The following is a 23,802-nucleotide window of genomic DNA, read 5'->3' as shown; positions in this document are numbered from 1 at the left end:
AGGCAAATCAAATGATTTAAAAACATTGTTCTTACCTTTCTTATTAGCATCATAGATGTCGCCCGTGTTAATTCTTTCGACTTGCGCTACCAGTGCAGGTTTCCGGCGCATTATTGTATCCCTGTTGAAAAATTCCACAGCTAATCTAAAGGCTAATTCTTGCTCCTCATCCTCTGTGTCAAATATACCACCTGTAAAAGTAGCACCTCGATTAAAATTGCGAAACGTTATTTTTCAACTAGCGTTCTTTACTAACACATATTTTACAAATCAAATAATTGAAAAATTAAGCCACTGCAGTTATTTGATAGCCTTTAACCTTTTCTAGGGCCGTGGGAAGTATGCTTCCCACCAAATTTATCAGTCTTTGTATGAAATTATGTAGGTTGGCATAAGTTCTGACAATTTTTTTTGAAAGACAGAAACTTAGATGCATCAGTTCTTTATCTCACACAAAATGATGTGTCTTGATTTGTTACTTAATTATTAATTAACCAAATTAATTAATTAATCAAATTAAATTTATCTAATAAATTAAATGGATCCCTTTCCTTATTCTAATTTCAAGCCTAAAAATATTTTAACATAATATGACTAGAAAAAAAATGGCCCTTTAAAGGGTTAAAATAGGTGAAATGTCAAATAAATTTAAGGTGGATTACATATGAATAAAATAAACTTTTTTCGCAACAATCTATCCAGAAAATAGCATTGTCGGTTATGTTTAAAAGTTTTCGTTTTTTTACAGTTGATTTTAATGTTAGTTAAATGTTAACATAACTTTTCTATCAATCACTAGTTATCTTGTGATTCCTACCCAACTTGCTAATTGATAATTGTTCTAATAATGGAATTTTAACTGGGAAAATTTGAAAAACTTTTATTAAAACTTATTAAATGTTTTAATATAAGTTTCATATTTCATATAATATTCATTTTGGCAACTATTATTGGATTGGGATTCTTTTACTTATAAAAAAAAGTTCTAATATGTCTTTGTACTGTGTATACACATTTCACACATTGGTATTTGTTACTATTGAACAATCTTTTAACTGTCTCCACAGTGATTTTTCTTCATATTCTGATATAGTCTCTATTGTTTAATTTAGGGCTATTACATTTCTTTTAGACAATTTCAGACATAATAGCTGTAATAACTGGTAATATTATGGACCATTCTGTTCTGAAATCTGACTTTTATTTGAAATTGTGATTTAAAAATTTATACTAAAATTCATACTGAATTGTCTATTAGTGCATTGATTCAAAAATTAAAATACAACAGATTTATGAATCTTAATACAAATTTTTCAACCAAAATTTCAGGTAAAAGTCAAATGTTCGAATTGTTTGTTGTTCCTGTTGTAATATTTTAAACTCTAATTTCAATTTAATTAATTTCCAAGGTTTTATCTCAATTTAGCCCATAGTAACTTCATTCTAAAATATTCTCTTATTTCCTGATCCAATTCCACTGTCTCTACTTAATTAATTCAAGAGAAGCTTTATAAAAGTGCTGAATCGACTAAACGCCAACACTTTCACACGCTTAGCGTGTGAAGGGATAGAAAAATGTCCAGTAAGCACATTCTTTTAAGAAAGATCCCTGTGTTTCCCTTACTTGTGATTGACATGCATCAGAAATCCCTATCAGAATCTTAATAATATATTAGCATTTAAAAAAAAATATTTTCCCTGTCAATATTTTATGTTATATAAGACGAGGGATAATTTATTTCTCGCTCTTCCCGACTTATGCTTTTGTGCCTCGCAGAGAACGGACGTGCCTTGTCCACGCCTACTTGTAAATAAATCATGCCTGCCTGTCATAAAATGCCAAGTCTCTTCACTGTCTTCGAACCTGTATTCTGCTTCATTTAAAATAATGCTTGTATATATATATCTATATGATATAATATGAAATAGTTTGAGAAACCCTGGTATGGTCAGTAATAAAATATTTCCCCAATTTTTTTTAACTAAACATTGATCTTAACAACAAATTTCAAAGTTATTTGTAATTTCAAAGGAATAAAAAATTAATGAAGATAATGAAGATCAGAAGACATCAAATTAACAATCCTCATTTTTAGATATTAAAGCAGCCAAGATTCTAAAACCTTATACTAAAATTTGATCGTAACGAAAAAAAATTTAAATATCAAAGTGCGGTCAAGACTTTAAATATTTGTATTAATACTTGATTTGATTCAGAAGGTTTTGAATATTAAAACTAAAGTTTCCTCACTTCCTTCTGATCAATTTTGCAAAGAAATAGTGTTTTAATCAACAGCTCAAATGGAAATTCCACACTAACCAGGTTGCCACAAAGGAATGCTAAATATGAGCCAGCCGTCGACTTCCTTTTTAGCATTAAACCGAATTACCAGCGTTACGACATCGGTTGCAAAGTCGAAAGCATTCATCTTTCCGTGGAATCGAGCGAAAGGAGTGGACTATTTATACCTCTCAACGGACGGTCGCTTGTTTGTCAAAAATAAAATCTTCTCATATCGGTGGGTTTCTAAAAATATAGTCGACTCCGAACTATGTGTGTGTGAATGGAAAAACAGCGGAAGCGAGGGTGGAGAGATAAAAAAAATGAATGTCATTCTCTCCAGGTGGGGATACCACTTATGGGCGTAAATGAGGGTTCTTCTTTTGGCTGATGATATTCGGGATGAAATGGTTCTTTAGGGAACAAATATGGACTAATGGTCAAATCTTCCCAAGAATAACAAAAAAATTGGTTTGGATATTTGTAAATTGTGTGAAAAATAATAGTAAAAATTCTTAATTGTTTGTAATTTCAGTAAATATCAATCATCTGCAGCTCATAATCCCAAACTTTGAATTAAAAAAAAATTCAATAAATAAGTTTTAATACCAAAAACGAACATATATCCAATTATCTAATATATAAAAATAAATTTTTGTTTGTTCGTATTTTATGCGTTGCCATATCGTTCATCCGATTGCTTAAAATGTTGCCATCTTATTGCATGCACCACTTGCGCGAAGGTTATAGGCATAGTACAATTATTATTTATATATAATATATTAAAATGAATATATAGTTTGAATAATAGTTTAATATATTAAAATGAATATATAGTTTGAATAATAGTTTAATATATTAAAATGAATATATAATTTGAATAATAGTTTAATATATTAAAATGAATATATAGTTTGAATAATAGTTTAATATATTAAAATGAATTATAGTATTTTATAAGCCGCCATACTGTTCCTCCGATTGCGATAAAACTTTGCCAACTTATTACTTTGAACCTAGAAAGTCAATTTTGGATGCTCAGGAGTCTGTCAGCCACTTAATTTATTTGCTTTTGTTGAAGACGGAAAAACAAAAAACAATGTCTACTCTAAAGTATACTTGAATAATATTGTCAAAAAATAGAATAATTATTATTTATACTTCTCCTTTATATATCATTCCATTTCATTAAATTAATTCATAAATATCATTCTTTCTATCATTCCTAATTCAATAAGACGGCTATTTCAAATTTCAAACGATATTTCCAAAATCATTTCTTCAGCGGCAGCAACGCGCCCAATACCAGCTAGTTCTTTTATAAAATGTATACTAACATACAAGCTCAGAAATCTACTGTTTATTAACACCTTCATTGTTACAGTTCACACCTGTGATTAATCACCATCTATTTAATTCGATTATCTTTTCTTTGTGAACTCTTAAATGTAATGCAACTTCATTTAATTCAAAGTAGATATGAATCACAAACGATTCACGGGACAGTCATTATGTTACAGTCTTATTGTATGCTTAAACCTTCTATTGAAAATTAAAACTGTTCAAAAGCATTTTTGTATTAGTTTCCTTACTTTTTCTGTCATTTTGAGGATTAATCTTAGAATTCATTGATATGTCATTGCCAACAAAGTCCATAGATAATTAGGATTTGGTTTTACTCATTTTAAAATAAATAAAACCAGTGTTTTCTTTGTGACGTTATCTAATATTTCCTTAAGGTGGCATGTTTGAATCAAGTTCCATCCTAAATTTTAAAATTTCGAAACTGCATATACAAGAAACGCTTTATTCTAGTAAATGAATATTGGATAAAATTAGATATACATCCATAGTTTTTGGACAACATTATTTATCAAATCATTTATCTTATCTAACTAGTTCTGTTGAAAAGTTATCGTGTTTCATGAACATGGAGAGACAAAGCATATATTCCTGCAGGAAAGTATTTGATTCAGAAATTTCATACCAACCCAAAATCCTGGTTTTAAAAAAAAAGAAGAAATTTTTTATAAACTTCAGCTATTTTACGAGCCATGTTTTTGATTTCTTACATTTATATAAAAAATGCTTGTACCAACAAAAAATAAAGATTGAAAAAATCTGCTATTTGAGTAATTAATCAGAACAAAATTCCTCTGTTTTATTTTTCAATTTATCCTGCTTTATTTTTGTTTTCATGTGCATATACAGGTGGTTATCAAAATAATGGAAACACCTTAGATTTATAAAGAATCCTTTATTAGTATGGTGTACCTTTGGTATATAATACAGCTTGGGTTCGCCTAGGAATCGATTCATAAAAGTGTTGAACAGTGTTTAGAGGAATATTGTACCATTCTTCCTGGAGATATTGTGAAAGATCTGGGAGAGATGCCAGATGAGGATATCGATTCCGTATTGAACGCTCTAAAATAGACCATAACGGTTCAATTATATAGAGGTCGGGTGACTGTACGGACCAAGGAAGATGTTTAACTTCATCCTCGTGTTCATCAAACCATAATTGGACAAGTCTCGTTGCATGGACAGATGCATCACCATCCTCGAAAATTCCATCTCTTGCAGGAAACAAACTTTGCATCATAGGATGGACCTGGTCAACTAAAATTTCTCTACACTTCTTTCCAGTGGTCCTTCCTTTAACTGTTACGATTGGTCCAACAGAAAACCACGATATGGCTTCCCATATCATGACAGATCCACCTCCATGATTGACAGTTGGATGGTAACAATCGCGATCATATGCTTCTGCAGGTGTCCTCCAAACGTGCACCCGTTCTGTTGTATGGAAAAGTGTAAAACAAGATTCGTCATACCATATTACTTTCTTCCAATTATCAATCGACCAGGTTTTGTGAGTGTCACACTGTAGACGACCTTTACCATTAACATCTGTGACAAGTGGATTGGGAATTGTTGCACTGCCATAAATGTTCTAATTATGAAGGTGCCTTCTAACTGTAATAAGTGACACTGGAAAATCCAGATGGGTATTGAGCTCTGTGGTCACTTTTGCTGCAGTTGTTCGCTTTTTAGACAATCCGCTTCAATACCCGTCGGCCTCTTTCACTGAGCTTCTCTTTCCGCCTACTATTTTGCTTAGCCGAGCTTGTTTTGCCGTGCTGTGTGTATGCTGTCATGACTTTAGACACTGTACCTCTTGTTGATACTGCTATGATCAGTGGTCGTGGGGTGGTCGGCTGTACACAAGACATTGTACCTCTAGAAACGCCTTAAAGTTGGGATGTTTCGGTCACACTTGCTCCAACTAGACGGTTCCTACAATTTGGCCTCTTTGAAAATCTGAGAAGTTCGACATTTTACGCCTTTGAAAAAATCCAAGAATTACAGAACTTCAATAGAGCTGTCACATACTACCAGAGTATATACATTGCTATTTATAAAAATACTGGTGCCTATTATTATATTTTAATGTTTGCGAAGCGTATTCAAAAACGTCACTTTTATGCAAAGGTGTTTTCATTATTTTGAAAACCACCTGTACATACTAATACACAAACCCATATTTTCATTATATATTTAATGATATCCGCTCAATGCTGTTCAATATTCTCTATGTCAGACAATTTTGCGAACAATAACATAGTATAATATTGAAGAACATTTGTAATAATAGGACCAAAACAGTCCACAAGTAAATTAATTTGACTCAAAATTATTCTACAGTTAAGTTTTCAGTTTTGGTGATAAAAATCCTTGGAAAATTTTTTTCATCTATGTTTTGAATTATTGCGTTCACAAACAAGCAGATTGATAATAGAAAATTCTAAAAGTGGTATTTTCAATCTCAGGAACCCTGAAAATACAACAAAATCTTGAGCTATAGTATATAGTTTAATGATAAATATATACTTTCTCTTTCAATACTTCGAACTGGAGAAAATAAAAATACAATATAGAAGCAATTCTTTTCCAAAAGAAGTTTTGTTTCAAATAATAAAGAATCCTTCAATTCACTTTCTTCAGGCAATTCTTTTCCGAAAGAATCTTTGTTTTAAATAATAAAGAATCCTGCAATTCACTTTCTTCAAGAGTATTAATAAAATTTATTCTCATGGACGTATTATTCTCGAAAAGTTTCAAGGTTTCAACTATTGTTCACAAAGTATTTTGCCCTCACTGTCTAGACAGCCACTCAAAGTTTTCCTAGGGTTGAAGCTTACACACAATAAATGTTTTTCCATTTGTTTCTTGTGAAACCGCGTTGTTTATGACAAGTTTTCTTTTTTTGCTCTGAAGGAAATGTCAAAAGTACTTAAACGCGACTTTGACTTGCACTTTCTTCAAAACATAATCTTTATTTTGTACATAATACGTTTCAAATGCTATTTAATGTTTCTTGACTTTATATGGAGCCTAATTTTATATTGAATGTTTCTTTCAGGTTTTTTTTTTGTTTTGTTTTGTTTTTGCAAACTTTAAAACATTTTGTTCTAAAAGTATTTGAGCAATAGCGAAGCTTATGTGAAAAAAATACAATAGTTTAACTGCTGAATGTTTTATGTGTTCGGGTTTTAATTTATTTATACCTTAAAGTAATCTCTCTGTTTAATTTCAGAAGCTGCAAATGTTAATTTTTTGAAAAAAAATATTGAAAATATTTTGACAAAACATAAGGTTACGTTCTTCCCCCCATGTTCACTGGTAAAATTTCTTTCATTCGAGTTTTATATAAAAAATGACGAAAAAATATGTCCATCTAAAACGTTCTAAACACGCCCAATCTTATAAAAGTGCGGTAACGTGCTCACAAGCCCATATGATTTGTAATATCCCGATATGAATACCCATATATGCATTTTAAGCCCATATACACTATAATTCTCCTAATTATAGTAATTAGAATAATAAATAATTCTCATATGATCTCTGTGTAGTCTAGCGTTGTCGTCTTGTTGAGTCATCCAATTGGAAGCAATCATGACGTATTAGCAAATCAAGAATGTTTTTTAGATAAACTCAATGCATTAGCAATTAATTGAGATGACATACATGCTAAGAAATAAAAATGACATGCATTTCTACCTAATAAATCTCTCCCCATGAACATTTATTGCAGTCCCAGATCTATCTTTCATGAATATGACTTGAATAATAGCGGGATATCGGCTTCCCGCAATACCAACCATCTTTTTTGGTCATTTTTGGAAACGATATCTGAAATCCTCATTTAAAATTACATACCTCTGTTATATTTCTGTTACTTAGTGTACTTGCGTGCTCAATTAAATCTTTCATTTTAGCCATCTTTCATTATTCATAATATTTCATTAGAAATCTGAAGGGCACACACATTGCTGTTGTAATCTTCCTTCATATTGCCTTCTGCATACAGCCGTTCTACAAACAAATTTTCCAGTAGCTGCTATAAGCGAACATAACATTTCCATTTCCAGTAGCTGCTATAAGATGGTTAATATAGCGATTCTGTGGCTCCATAAAGGTATCTGTAAATAGCGGTCATTTGTAGCACTTATAACTCTATATTATATTCAGCTGTATGCTCAAAAAGTGTAGTCTTCACTTCTTAGAAATGTTTGTATAATTTCACTATAATCCTATTTACCCTTCTTATCTTATGTGGACTGTTCTCATGAGTGGCGCCATGTTCTTCTAATTGTGTTTTCTCTATGTACGTGTCCCCTAATAAAGAGTTAAACGCACCTGCAATGCTTCTTATCAATTGACTCTGCACATAATGTCACTCCAATAAGAACCGACAAGAAATTCAATCTTTGGTCAAAGAATTACAGATGTACTCACATTCGCTCATCTTGCTATGTAGAAATCATTCTACCATCATTGATTCACCCAACGTCGACATTTTGTGATGTTTCGTCTAAATGATAGTGAATATTTCTAAATACGACAAATCCGTTATTTATCTATATAGTTTCTGCATATGTACTATAAATCAGCCAGTTTTTCATCACATGTCTAATGACGTTAAACGATGGCAACTTTCATTTATTTGCATAATATATCATTTTGGTGCATTCTTTTTTAAATATTTATTGGGTAAATTAGATAAAAATTTATCTACTTTCGACAATGTATTTGCATTACTAATTTTTCCCCTTTATCTTGTGGAAAACATTGTGGAAAATGATAGAACATACATTATCGCAAAAATAAATGACATATAACACTCGATGCTAAATTCTTCTACATTTCAGATGCATTTGTATTCCATAAATCTCAATAATTTGATTTTATATTAATTTCCTTTGCTTCTGACTTTGAAAACTGCAGATTATTCTTGCTATGATATTAAAAAATTACCTGTAGGAAGCAACTTATTAAAGATTGCCGTAGAAATAATTGAAACACGTTTTTGAGCATTCACAATTCATTATATGTAGAAAGAAATCTAAACTATCAAATTATAAATAATCGGTAACATTGAAAATTTCCAATTCAGTTGATTTTGAGAAAGACATAATTATTCAAGTTCTTTAGGGAGATATGTGTCTAAAGAAAGCAGCATATAAAAATATGTTTTTATGCGGAAAAAATAAACAAAGAGATAAAAAGTTCTCAGTACTTAAATTTATAGAACTGTGTACTTAAATTTATGTGTCCAATTCATATATATTCAATACAAAAAGTAATTTTAAAGATCGGAGAAACTGTAAGAAATAATAATTCATAAACAAATTGAGAAAGAATCTGTTTGATGCCGTTTGAAAAATATTGTTTGATGTCATCTTAAATTCTGCCTTTTAATTTTTTTTGAATAATTTAATAAATCTTTTATAAAAATGGTAGTTTGATTTTCGTATTGATGTATGTAAATTTTCAAGGTAGAAACTGTAAGTACAGAAATTTTTTTAACCTCTTTTTAATAACTAAAAAAGCTTTTAAGTAAAACTTTTGAAATTGTTTTTCCTTAATCTGGCGAACAACAAGAGTACGGGAATGAGTAGACTCCGGATAAATAAACAGACCCTAGATTCTTCTGAGGTACTGTAATGGTTTGGAGAGGAGTTATTCCCATTCTGATTGCTGGCCATACTACCTGAGAGGGTTCGGCCATGTCCAGTATAGGTCATTAGAGCTCCAACCTGAGTTCTGGTATTGATCCTGTGATGACTATCAAACAGTCTATTCCGGATATCAAGGCAAGGTGGGGGATAGTTCGCTTATTGTTAATTTAATATGTACGCCATTGAACGTCTAAACAATTATGAAATATAAAGCTAAAATAATTACATACGAAATGATTATTTTCATATTTATATAGGAGAAAATTCTAAAGCACACTTCTTTAATTAATTTTTATTAATCAATAATTATACTTCATTTTCTTATTTGTTTCGGAATTTCGGACTGCGAGTCATTTTCGGCCAGAAACAGAAAATTTGAATCTATTTATATAATATTTCTATTATTTCTCTACTATACAGTACTTCTTTCCCTTCAAATCAGGTGGTATAGATAAACCCGTCTTGTTACTGCACATGCTCTGTGAAAGAAATCTGAACTTGACTGAAATGGATTCCTTCTGGAAGATTTTTTCCCTCATAGAAGAAAGAAATACCATTTATTCCACCATCTCTTTTAAGTCAAAGAGATCTAAAAGGTAAGTTGCGTTAGATTGTTCATATATTTAATATTATGTGCCAAATTAATGGTTAAATATATAAACTGAAAGAAGCTGAGGATGCTACAAACTCTTCAGTGCTTATAAGCGAACTGTCTTTGGAAATGAGTGAATTTCATGGAAGTATTTTTATAGCCCTATAAGACAACGAAATGCATATTGTCATTGTTACATCAAAATATCGTATATCAAATTTGCCAAAAAATTTTACTAATAAATACTTGTGCAGGTTAGCAGTATTTGTTCTATGATTTGTGATATCTTAATACGTATATTATCAAAAAATGTCATATGAAATTGGTGTTTCACATGTTTACATAAAAATTCTGTGTTTTACTGAATAGTTTTTGATCAATGGCCTTTTCATGCACCAGCTTTCAATCATATGATTAAATCGGTTTGCAGTTACTCTTTGTTTTATGCTTGAATAAGTACAATATGCATTGAGTTATATAGAAAGATTCGAATGCTATTTTAACAGTAGGTAAAGATTCCAATAATACTTATATTTCATATATATTTAAACTTATATTTCAATATCACCAAAGCTATTAATATATGAAATCACAAACCACATGTTCTTCTTTGAAGTTTCGCAAAAGAAAATGCAAGTAAGTATAAGCCTCTGTAAAAGCTATTTCTAAGAATAAATTTTAAATTTACCTTTTAGAAATTGTGGCTGTTCTCTAATCTTCGAATTTAATCATTAATAGAAAGTACATTTTTGAAGGCAGTTGAAATGAGAAAAAAACGAATGAGTAATTCTTAAAAAAATTAAATTCAGGAAATATGTACAAAATTATGATTTAATCATAGAATAAAAATGCCTTTGAGGTGTATAAATTTATATCTTTGAACGTATATATGTGTGTATCCTACTGCTGGATAAATTTTAGCCTAACTTTGCACATTTATTCTTTAAGACAAATGAAAGAGTACTATCGATTTTTCAAAGTTCAAAAGTTAATTAAATATTCAATTAATTAAAAATTATTCAAAATTTTGCCGCTTTTTTGCTATAACTTCGTGACAGATAAACTTATTTTAATTATTTAATACCATCTAAACCACAAAATTTTACCATTTCAACTATATCAATTTCATTTTTGCACAATACTTCTTTAAACTGCTCCTGATGTTTAAACAAATGAACCGTATTAAAATTGATGTTAAATTGAACTACTCTACCACTAGGTTTTTTTAAAAAATTTCTCCTTTATTTTATCTTTTTATCAGGTTTTCATCTGTTTCAATATAGTGATTTAACAATGCTCAAATGCAAACATGCAAGTCAGTCGTTCAAAGGGAAACAAAAAAAAATTCCTTGCTAGCAAATTAAATATATACTCGACTTCAGATTATAATAAATGAATCAATATTTTGTCTGTTATCCATAAAACATCAAAGTAATCCATCACGAAAAAAATTGATATCACCATAAAATAAATTCTTTTACATTTTCGACGATATCAATTTTATTATAGTACAATTTTTCTTTCAAATGTTATGAATTTTTTAGAAAAATTAACGCTGATGACTTTTTATTATGGAAATGTGCAAGAACTCCTTTGCTGGGTAACGTTAAGAATTTGGACGACTTTACTACTATTCTTTTAAATCCTTTTTTGTTCTAACATATAGGTTTTGAAAAGGATATTTTATAAAATAATATTTTATACAAAAGTAGTATCTTCGTTAAAAAAAAAACCATGAAAAGCTTTTAATCCCGAGCAAAGCAATATATATCAATTCTCGCATATATTTAGAACTAGCCGCCTTTGGCGACCAGCCGGTTCGCCAATCTTAATGTTCGTTAAAATTTTAATAATTAAATATTTTATGCAATTTCTACTTTAATAGCTTCTTCATCAAAATATTTGAAAACTTCAAATTTTGATTATCATATAATTCATTCATAATATTATAAAGGCCTTCAGTCATAACGTAATATGTATCTCTCTCATTTTCTGTTAGCACCCGTAGAATTTATGCTTTAAATTTAAGTGGAAAGAATTTATCTTCAATTAATATAATAATATTTTTTACTGAAACAAAGCATTTTTTTATAATCTGATTACTGAAAATAGAGTCACTCAGCGTTTAAACTTTATGGGCACTAAAGAATATCTTTTTAAATTTAAGTAATATCTCAAGAGTTGGTCAACAAAATTTTCTTAGATTCATTATGAGCAGATCGATTCATTAACAATGTTTAAATTTAAATGCATCAAACACTAAGAAAATAAAACGAATCGTTTAAAATAAACGGTTGAAAACGGTAGAATTTATGCTTTAAATTAAAGTGGAAAGAATTTATCCTCAATTAATATAATAATATTTTTTACTGAAACAAAGCATTTTTTTATAATCTGATTACTGAAAATAGAGTCACTCAGCGTTTAAACTTTATGGGCACTAAAGAATATCTTTTTTAATTTATGTAATATCTCAAGAGTTGGTCAACAAAATTTTCTTAGATTCATTATGAGCAGATCGATTCATTAACAATGTTTAAATTTAAATGCATCAAACACTAAGAAAATAAAACGAATCGTTTAAAATAAACGGTTGAAAACAGGTTTTAAAAAAACTACTTAAAAAACGATGTACTTAAAACTATAAGCATATACAAAAAATATATAATTAACATAAATACAATTTACTTACAAAAGCATGCAACTAACCCAAAAATAATTTAAATCATCCATTGATAACGTTGTCATGGCAACAATCAGAACAGAATGCACATGCGTGAATTTTCTTCGCCGGTTACGTAACGCAAATACGTGATTTTTTCTACGCCAGTTGGGGTAACGCTATGCGGATTAGAAATTTTTAATTTCCTTTATTCTGTTTCATTTTAATTCAAAAGTACTTCAGAATGAATCTGAAAGATTGATTCATTAACAATGTTTAATTTTAAATGCATCAAACATTAAGAAAATAAACAGAACCGATTGAAATTATCCGCCGAAAAATTTTAACCCTAGCCTCATTACTGTTGGGAGAAAAAAAAACTGAAGCCTTTCTCGTTTGGCGCCGGGGATAATGGAAGATTTTTTTGGCGGAAAAGTTGGCGGTGGGGAAAATGGAAAATTTTTTTGGCGGGAAAGTTAGTTTTTAATTAATAATTAAAATTCTAATTAAAAATTCGAAAAAAGAAACCCCAGGTGCACATTCCCAACCTCCAAGGTATACATGTACCAAATTTGGTAGCTGTATGTCAAACGGTCTGGCCTGTAGAGCGCCAACACACACACACACACATACACACATTGAGCTTTATTATAAGTATAGATAGATATAGATTACTTATTAATTTTTCTCAGCTAAATGTAAGCCATCCAATTTGCAGAAGTTTTTACTAAAAACTCTTACTACTTCCTTAAGCACAATACATTGCCCTCAAGTATTTACTCATTTCTCATTGTCAACTGATATACTTCAGTCATTCCGCCCGAATTTATGCAATCCAATAAACAATTCGCAGGAGAAAAAGATACAAGCATTCTTCCTTTGCGTTTCTCGTATGTGAATACGATATTCTTCGCGTTTAACTTAGTGACATGGTGAAGAATTCTGATTTCAGATTTACCATTTATGCAACGAGGCGACTTAGCAAATTTCATTCTTTTATTCTTTTTGAGTCTAAGCATATAAAAAAATATATGCCAACAGAGAATGCATATTTTACAAAGGTAATTGAAATTTTAATAAGGAGCAGCAATTTAAGAAGTAGAAACATATGCCAAACCCCATTCATAAAATTCGTTGTGTTATTAAGATGTGCATGTAATATATATTTAAATAAATAGTATCTGATTTCACTTTCTCTGTTACCGTCTAAAATTTGAATCATTTCTTCCTTTTTGCAGTTAATAATACATACACAATTTTACTGATCTAGATTTTTCTATTTTTAAGATATCTAACTCAGAGGCACATAATTTTAATTTTTTTTTTTTTAACTCGGGATACAATGCTTAGAGATTTCTTAAGATCTTGAATTAGAATTCTCCATTTCCTTCGAATACGAGAGTCATAAATAAAAGCTGAACATACAGCAATGGTTTCAAATTTCATTCAACAAATCTGTTATCGCATTTACATCGAAAAAGACACTTACAAAAAAATAGTCATCATATAGACGAATTCGGTCAAAAATTTTATTCATATGTAAAATTCCGAGAATATTCCGAGATATTACTTTAAATATCACTTAGTTTCGTTATGTTTTTTTTAAATTTTCGTATTCAGGCACAAACTTTCGTTAGTAAGATTTGGTTCAGAATTTAATAAAAATCCACAATTTTGGCGTATATTCATCTCTTTTGTTGCTTTTTTAAGTTAGCGCATCCCCTGACTGAAGGACAAAAAAAAAATCCAAAAATGGTTTTTATGAATCCTTCAAAATATCGTGATAGAATTCTTCAGCAATTAATCGCATTTTTCACAGTTGTGCCCCATGTTTCTTGGATAATTTCGAGTTTAATTTATTAATAAACTAGCCGCCTTTGGCGACCAGCCGGTTCGCCAATCTTAATGTTCGTTAAAATTTTAATAATTAAATATTTTATGCAATTCCAACTTTAATAGATTCTTCAGCAAAATATTTTAAAACTTCAAATTTTGATAGTCATATAATTCACTCATAATATTATAAAGGCCTTCAGTCATAACGTGATATGTATCTCTCTAATTTTCTGTTACCCCTCGTAGAATTTATGCTTTAAATTAAAGTGTAAATGATTCATCTGCAATTAATATAATAATATTTTTTACTGAAACAAAGCATTTTTTTTAATAATATGGTTACTGATAATAGAGTCACTGAGCGTTTAAACTTTATGGACACTAAAGAATATCTTTCTTAATTTATGTAATATCTCAAGAATTTGTCAACAAAATTTTCGCGGATTCATCATGAACAGATCGATTAATGAACAATGTTTATTTTTAAATGCATCAAACACTAAGAAAATAAAATGAATCGTTTAAAATAATCGGTCTAAAACAGGTTTAAAAAAACTACTTAAAAAACGATGTAATTAAAACTATAAGCATATACAAAAAAATATATAACTAACATAAATACAATTTAATTACAAAAGCATGCAACTAACCTAAAAATAATTTAAATCATTGAAAACAGGTTTAAAAAAAACTACTTAAAAACGATGTACTTAAAACTATAAGCATATACAAAAAATATATAACTAACATAAATACAATTTACTTACAAAAGCATGTAACTCACCTAAAAATAATTTAAATCGTCTGTTGAAAGTGGTTGTTATGACAACAATCAGAACAATGCGCATGCGTGAATTTTCTTCGGAAACTTCTTTTCCCTTTCCAGCTGTGTTGCCATAGAAACCGGCGCACAGCTGTTTACACGTTTATGTTTATCTATTCAGATTTTATAATATCTAATCAGAGTAACGGTGAATATCAGTGTATTCGTGTTCGTCAATAAATGTTAATTTTTTTAATAACATGATTAACGAAAACAGAGTCACTGAGCATTTAAACCTTATGGGAACTAAAAAATATCTTTCTTAATTTATGTAATATCTCAAGAATTTGTCGACGAAATATTTTAAAACTTCAAATTTTGATAGTCATATAATTCACTTATAATATTATAAAGGCCTTCAGTCATAACGTAATATGTATCTCTCTAATTTTCTGTTAACACCCGTAGAATTTATGTTTTAAATTAAAGTGGAAAGAATTAATCTGCAATTAATATAATAATATTTTTTACTGAAACAAAGAATTTTTTTATAATCTGATTAATGAAAATAGAGTCACTCAGCGTTTAAACTTTATGGGCACTAAAGAATATCCTTTTCAATTTACGTATTATCTCAAGAATTTGTCAACAAAATTTTCTTAGATTCATCATGAGCAGATCGATTCATTAACAATGTTTACTTTTAAATGCATCAAACACTAAGAAAATGAAACGAATCGTTTAAAATAGACGGTTTAAAACAGGTTTTAAAAAAACTACTTAAAAAACGATGCACTTAAAACTATAAGCATATACAAAAAATATATAACTAACATAAATACATTTTAATTACAAAAACATGCAACGAACCTAAAAAAAATTTAAATCCAGTCCGCATCGGTTGATAATAATTCGTCAACACAATGCGAAATTCAGAACACAAAGCGCATGCGTGAATTTTCAACGCCAGTTACGTAACGCAAATACGTTATTTTTTTTCTACGCCAGTTGGGGTAACGCTATGCGGATTAGAAATTTTTAATTTCCTTTATTCTGTTTTATTTTTATTCAAAAGTTCTTCAGAATGAATCTGAAGGATCGATTAATTAACAATGTTTAATTTTAAATGCATCAAACATTAAGAAAATAAACAGAATCGTTTGAAATAATCCGCCGAAAAATACTAACCCTAGCCTCATTACTGTTGGGAGAAAAAAACCCCGGAAGCCTTACTCATTTGGCGGTGGTGAAAATGGAAGATTTTTTTGGCGGAAAAGTTGGCGGTGGGGAAAATAAAAGATTTTTTGGCGGGAAAGTTAGTTTTTAATTAATAATTAAAATTCTAATTAAAATTTCAAAAAAAGGGACCCCAGGTGCACATTCCCGACCTCTAAGGTATACATGTACCAAATTTGATAGCTGTATGTCAAATGACCTGGCCTGTAGAGCGCCAACACACACACACACACACACACACACATTGAGCTTTATTATAAGTATAGATGACAAATCATAAATAATAATGAAAGTAAATATATATATATATATATATAAAAATACAGATTTTTAAATTCAATATTTTGTCTTTGTTGAAAAATACATTCCTACTGATTTTGAAAAATCTTAGAATTTTTCTTACAGAATTTATAAAGTGCTTTTTCGTTAGTAATTTTTTAGAAAAGCTTAATAGCTTCTTTAAATAAAATTTTGGCAAGTGTGCAGTCAAACATACAGTTGTCTGCATTTTCAATTTTTCTAAAAATGCAAAACGATGATATTATTATTTTAAAGTGTTAAACATAAACTAGAAAAATTCTATGCCATGTTAGAAAATAGAATTTTTAGAATTTTTTAGTGAAAAAAATTTGAGATTCATCATCGAAACGGTGCCCTCTTTCACTCTTCCTCGTCTGATTCATTTCATTATTCTTGCAAGATTCGTGATGTGTGTGGTAACGTGATTTTTTTATATTAAATTTCATAAATGTACATTGGGTGTTATTCTGATAGCTTCTTTTGCTATTGTTGCCTCTAGAAAAATGAGGGGCTGGTTCATGCTTTGCACATTCACATAAATTTTACTCATTACTGGCCAACCTCTCTTCTCTAAAAATTTCAAATGTTTGACATTCTTCAAAAACTTTCACTATTTCTTACTGGTCAATGGATTAAGTTGTACGAAAGAATATTAATTCCAATTATTCTACACTTCTAACGCCAACTTACAGTCAAATTCAGCGCAATCCCTTCTGCCCTGCCCACGAAAGTGAAAAGTTCCAATATAAAACAGCAAATTCTTAACATCATATTTGATGATATACTGAACGACTTCAATATCAATATTTCAACGCATAATTTATTTGCCCACGTTGACTTAGATTACCAAGACGATGTAAGGTACTGATACTGACAGTGTGGAATTAAAGCTTCAAAAATAAAATTAAAAACAAAAGCAAGCAAAACATTATATCAATGGTACAAAATGTACAAAATCAACAACAAAGAATACAAAAGTACTCAACAAATACAAAAGGCAAACTAATGGTTAGTGGACATGTTTGAAACTGTACCATTGAAGCTTCTCATAGCATAAACTTCTTACCTATTCTGATGAGCTTGGGCAATGCCAGGGTCTCAACCACCAGCGCAGAAAGCACGACGATCACGCGGAACAGCATACCAATATTTTTGCTGTCGTACACTCCAGAAGCACTCCACGTGCGAAGTCCATTCACATTCTGCGCGGGATGCTCTGCCGACTGTTTCCTCACCCTTGCCAAGACCCACAAAATGCTAATAACTGCCTGTGTAGGAGAAGAGGGGGGATCGGCAAAAAGAAAACACAGCTGCCTACGCACTGTGTGTGACAAGCCGTACGAGAAGGGGTTTTTTAGTGATTATTTTTGTGACGGGAGAAGGTGCAACGTTTCACGGCACGCGCCAGAATGTCATCAGAGCAGAGGGCAGATGACTTAATCGTTTGGCGTTCTTCGGATATTTTCAGTAATGGATTGGTCTAGGTGATATGTTGCTGCGTATGAAGCTTGACGATGACATATGTATAGGAAGAGTATGGATCCTGGAAAGCGAGGATTTCAATAATTATGGCATTTAGAGTTTCATTACGGAATTCTCTGAAGCTTAAACGACTGCCCTGGCTAAATCTACAAAAATTTTAAAACATAAGAAACAAATCCTAAATCGTAAACATTTTTGAAAAAAGAAATGAGCAGAGAAAACCTAAGAAGTGTAAATAAATTCTAAAATATTCTGTTCAGCGGCAGATTAAGGGAATTTTGTCCTTTTGTGGTCCTAGGTAATCACATTGTATGACTCCACTTTTAATAAGCTGGTCAGTTTATTTTCACTTTTCAACACATTTTTAAAGTAAATAATTTATTTTAGGTACCTTTTTTTAGTTTGTTAAATTGCATATGTTTTTATTTATCTCTTATAACTCCAAACAACTTGGCATTTATATGTTTACGGAAATTTATTGAAACAGTCCTTCGGTCTTATAAATGTAACTTATAACTAAGTGAACTTAACGAAATATAGAGGAACCTGATGAATTATACTTGATAAATTGTTAATAGTTTCCTAATATTTAATCAATCTTAAGATCTGTATTTATTACAATCTTATTCAGGAAAATAAAGGTTTTTGATAAACCTATTTTCAGCCGCCTCTGAGCTTGGCGGCAATAGACAATTTCCTAGTCTACTTAATTAAAATTTCACCACTGATTGTATTGTTTACTTTTTTTATTATTATTATTATTTTCTTTATGGGTGATCCATTTAATATTTAAATCGAATTAGAAAGAAACGCTTCTAAATGTAATTATATTTAAGAAAGAAAGAGCTAATTTTTTTAAAAAAAATTAAATATATTTCATCTTTTTTTTTTTTTTTTTTAATATTTTCGATTTTTTCCAAATTTCAATTCTAGATTTTTTTCAATTCTAGACTATCTATCTTCCACAAAGAGACAAAGAATCAAAATCGGTTTCAAATCTTTACGTGTGAGACCAAAGAAAAAGAGACATAGTTAATGTTGTTTTTTTCTCCAGATTACAAAATTTACATTACGAGAAAAAGCACATTGTATTAGATTGGTGCAAAGATAATTGTGGATTTCCCAAATAAATAGCTTAAACATCTTCTTGAAATAATTTCTACCAATTATATGACTGTGTGCGTAAGTGCGTATCTCAGATACTTTCAAATTAGCTACATTTTAAAAAAATCACTCGAGTTCCATTTCCACACCTTAACTATAACTTCAGAATCGCCCGGGTATTAATTTTCTCGTGGAATCAAAACGCATGGGTCTACAACTTCCTTCTAAAATTACATATTGAAAATTTTTCCTACGTTCACTCTTTCATCCTTTCTTATCCACTTAATTCACCATTCTGTTCTTGCCAGGCTTGGACAAAGAAATATTGACTAAACCTAAAAATTGAATTATATACCTGAAATTATAGAGAATGGAAAGCTTTAAAAAACTTTATTATAGTTTTTCAAACCAAAATAATATTAAAGGAAACTTATTGTCATTAAGATATTGATTGGCATAAGTTCGGAAAAAACAAAAATACATTTTTTTTTTTTTTATGTCAGGACTTTTGGTTTACAATCCTTTGCTCTATGAAGGTGTTTTCATTAGTATTTGCTCAGAACTTTTCATGATATGTTTTTGAATTTACTGTTCAGTTTTGTTTTCATACTACCCTGCAATCTATTTATTCCTGCATCCGTTAACCAACTTCTTAAGCGCTTAAAAAAGGAGGAAGGTATACGTCATTCTGAAGTAGAAAATTTTGAAAACACTGCACTTTCCCTCTATAAACTGCGATGAAATGTCTGGATTTACGATCTGACAAAAACTGCTGTAAAAAGAAAGGCTTGATGTAAGAATAATGTCCTTTCGCCAAAATTGCATTTTTGGGGCGATTTCTCGCCATTTTTGGTAATTCTATAAGGCTTTTCACATAAGCATACTCATACATTCATATTCATTTACATATATATGAGAATGATTTGACTCCGAGTACATCAACATCAGATTTTGGACCTAATCTCTCTAAGAAGTTAATATCTGTAGTAAGTGATATAAATAACGCGAACTTTTATTTGAAAAATAAGGATGAAAATTTTGATATATTAGGAACATATAAAATGAGTATATATTCATTCCAATTGCTTTGTCAGGTTCATAATAAGCTTGATGCAGAACTCTAGTACTGATTTTCTTGGTGGTCTTTTTCTGAAACAACCATATATACTATACATTTCATTTCATCTGTCATTATGCTTTAAAACATAGTTTCAAATACTTTTACACATTTTAACTACATTTTTATTAATAATTGCCGTTATAACTTCTGAATTACTTATTTTTTGAAAATAGTGTTGTTAATCTCTTTAAAGAATTAAAATATATTGCTACGTCATATTAATTCAAAAGTGTTTTATCTATAAATATTTTTCAACACTACCTTAACAAAACGTTTTGAAACAGGGATATGAGAATCGTAGTTAGGGCGCTATTTTGGTATTTGCCTTGGGCATCATTTTATATAGGTACGCCTATGATTCGTAAAATGTGAAGATGATATTTAAAACCATAACAACCGGTGTGGAATATAACAGTTTATATATTTTTTTTAAACCAAAATGTTAGACCTACGTCTAATTTTGGATTAAATATTCCAGGAGGTTGATAAACTGCATTTTTATCTTTGTATGTATATGTAATTATAACACAAAAATAATTAGTTTGTACTAAAGTTGTAATCTACAGAAAATTTTATTTAATTGATTAAATTGAAGAAGTTTGATTCATTGTGTATCTCTTTTTATAGATCTGCAAAATTAAACACAAAATATTTCGCATTGTGGAAGAGTACAAAAAAGTCGAGGGAACAATATTCCTGCTGAATTATTATTTTCTTCAACATTAATTAAAGATTCTAAAATAAAACCCTTTGAAATACTTACTTTTATCACGTTACTATGCGCGTTTCTTGACTTCATTACTTATTTTTGATTCATGAGGAAGCCAAGGCTAACAGTCTTCTCAAATCATCCCCATATACTCCCTAATAAATGTACTCATCTATTATTAATTGCATGCCATTGGCGAACAATAATTTTGAAATAGCCAATCATAGTATGATCCTTGGAGATTTTTCTCTGGGTTTTGATTAATACACAAATACCAGAACACTGAATGTGTGTTTTGGATGCTTTTTTCAAAACGACTGAAATCACAATTTGACCTAGAATGACAATTCTAGTCATTATCTCACATGCCAAATTTCATCTATCTCAGTCATTGTATTTTCGTGCTATTGCGTTTACATATATGTGAAGACATAGACTCTTGACATATATGATTCCAAATTTGACAGATATCTACATTTAAACATTAAATCTGCTCACCAACTTTTATCCATCTAGCTCTCTTCGTTTTGTAATTTATGTGTTAGCTTATTCGGGAAAGCTTCCTCTGAATGGGTTTTATCCAAACTTTTATAGATATCTAGAAATCCGATGTAGAGACTACATACGAAATTTAATCCATCTAACTCAAAGCGTTTTTGAGTTACTGTATTCACAGACAGACATAGATCCAAAACTACGTTTTTCGGTATCAAAGAAATTTCAAATGTGGATATTTGTTAAAATTTCGAGTTCAAATTTTTTGAAGATTAAAATACTTCCTCCCTGCATACTTCGGATATACGAAAGTAAAAAAAAAATTATTATTATTGACCAGTTTTACAGATAAACATAAATATGTTCTAACACTTTTAAGAAGAAAAGAATTCTTAAGAGTTACAACCGAATTAGAAAATATTCTTTCATTTCCTACCATTTTTATACCCTCGTTCTCACGAAGAAATTGAGGAAACAAAAGTAATTTTGAAAGTCGTATAGACCAAACCTGCTGTACAAATTTCTTTTCCATATGGTGAGAAAATAACACTGCAACCCATCGAGTGCTCCTTTTTATGTGCAACCCAACTCAACTTTTGTCTCCCCGAACTCTGTTTATGAAAGGATTTTCTCTAAAAATGACTGGCCATTGAAGCTTTTATGAGGCGGTTGCTACCCGTTTAACTTGATTTACCATCTGCCTTAAATAGACTGCGGGAAACTTACCACAGAGGGAAGAATGAAGATTTGTTCCTGTTTTATTGTAGAAAAACAACATCAATCATCTAGGTGAATATTCTTATGTGTCATCTGTAGGAAATTTTCTAGGAATTACAGTTTTGTACCTAGACTTGTTAGAGTAATAGAATCTGAGCGAAACTGTTAAATAATGGCATTTTTAACTTGAAGATTGTTTAGCCTTCCAAAATTAAATAAATCTCTAAATTCTAATCTCTGAAATGAAGAATTTAAATTTTACAAGAGTTTTCTAAATATTCATGCATTATCAATATAAATAAAAGTCATTGTAGCTGTGTATGAACATATATTTATATATATAATGTAAACGCATATTTTTAAGCAGTTTCATGGCCGAAGAGAGAAGACACTTTGGAAAATTTAAAACTTCGCTTTATTCCATCCCGGGGGACATGAATAATGTACAATAAACGAGGATGGACTGGCATCCGTTCACAAGCGAAAAAGAGAGAGAAATATTTATCCCCGTCGATTTTATACAATTATATTCTGATAGGGATTTCTTTACACGAGTCGATTTAGGTAAGGGGAATATAGGTATTTTTTAAAAGAATTTGTTTAGTTTGACAGATTTTTATCCCTTCACTCGGAGCATAAGAACCGCTGATTAAGCATTTTTATAGAGCTCGTGTAGCATTAATTAAACAAAAAAAGTGGAATTGGATCAGGAAATAAGAGAAAATTTTATAATGATAAATATTGAAAAAAAATAATTTTTTTCTTAATATAGGTTAAATTAAGATAAAAATTAGGAAATTAATTAGGATTTAATATATATATATAAACAGAAATTGGATGAATATTTGCGCATTACAGTTTTTCGATATTAAATAATTTTGCATTTCTGAAATAAATGTTTTCATTTAAATTTGTGAGGATTCCTTCTAAATTTACAAATAAGCATAGTTCTACAAATTCTGCAGATAGATATGTGTGCTCTTAGATGAATATAAGAAAAAAATTTACTAATTGACAGTTTTACACTATAAAGCAAGTATAAAAATATATTTTTTTAAAAACTTTTTAGCATCTCTTTTCACAAAAGCTAGGGTGTTTTATACAATTGCCTAAGTTATTTAATGAAACCTTATATGTCTAAGTGCAATATTTAGGAGATATAATAGCGTGTTCCATTTTTTGAAACACCTTGTATATCAGTGTATGTTTGTTTATGTAATATGTAATAAATTCATTTTATCTACATTTATCAAAATCTAATAACTGTAATTTGAACTGTCTTAGATTGAATTTTCCGCACCATATAATAGAGAGTTTATTTAAATTATGGATAGCTCTTTTTCTTTATTTTCCAAACGAGGAGACTTCCGTTTGGATTAGATTGAAATTAGACGGCGATTCCAATTACCTCTTACCAGGATTTCCATTTGTTGCTTAATGTAGGTATAGCATTTTCCTGTTATATTAATGGTTCAGA

The 23,802-nt window shown here is 29.9% G+C and overlaps 1 protein-coding gene across 1 annotated transcript in view; it reads right to left on the bottom strand.

Annotated features, from left to right (window-relative positions):
• LOC129969536 (glutamate receptor ionotropic, kainate 2-like) overlaps positions 1-18,003 on the bottom strand; it is a 46,883-nt gene extending 28,880 nt beyond the window's left edge. The window contains exons 1-2 of the mRNA XM_056084147.1: positions 17,765-18,003; positions 36-191 (exon numbers count right to left, since the gene is read on the bottom strand). Of these exons, the coding sequence (XP_055940122.1) occupies positions 36-191; positions 17,765-17,840 (232 nt within the window). The 5' untranslated portion in view covers positions 17,841-18,003. The remainder of the gene's footprint in view (positions 1-35; positions 192-17,764) is intronic.
• Positions 18,004-23,802: the final 5,799 nt, after the last annotated feature.

Source organism: Argiope bruennichi, chromosome 5, assembly GCF_947563725.1.
Source record: "Argiope bruennichi chromosome 5, qqArgBrue1.1, whole genome shotgun sequence".
Lineage (NCBI taxonomy): Eukaryota > Metazoa > Arthropoda > Arachnida > Araneae > Araneidae > Argiope > Argiope bruennichi.
Note: the sequence above shows the minus strand (reverse complement) of the source record. Positions and strands in the feature narration are given on the sequence as shown.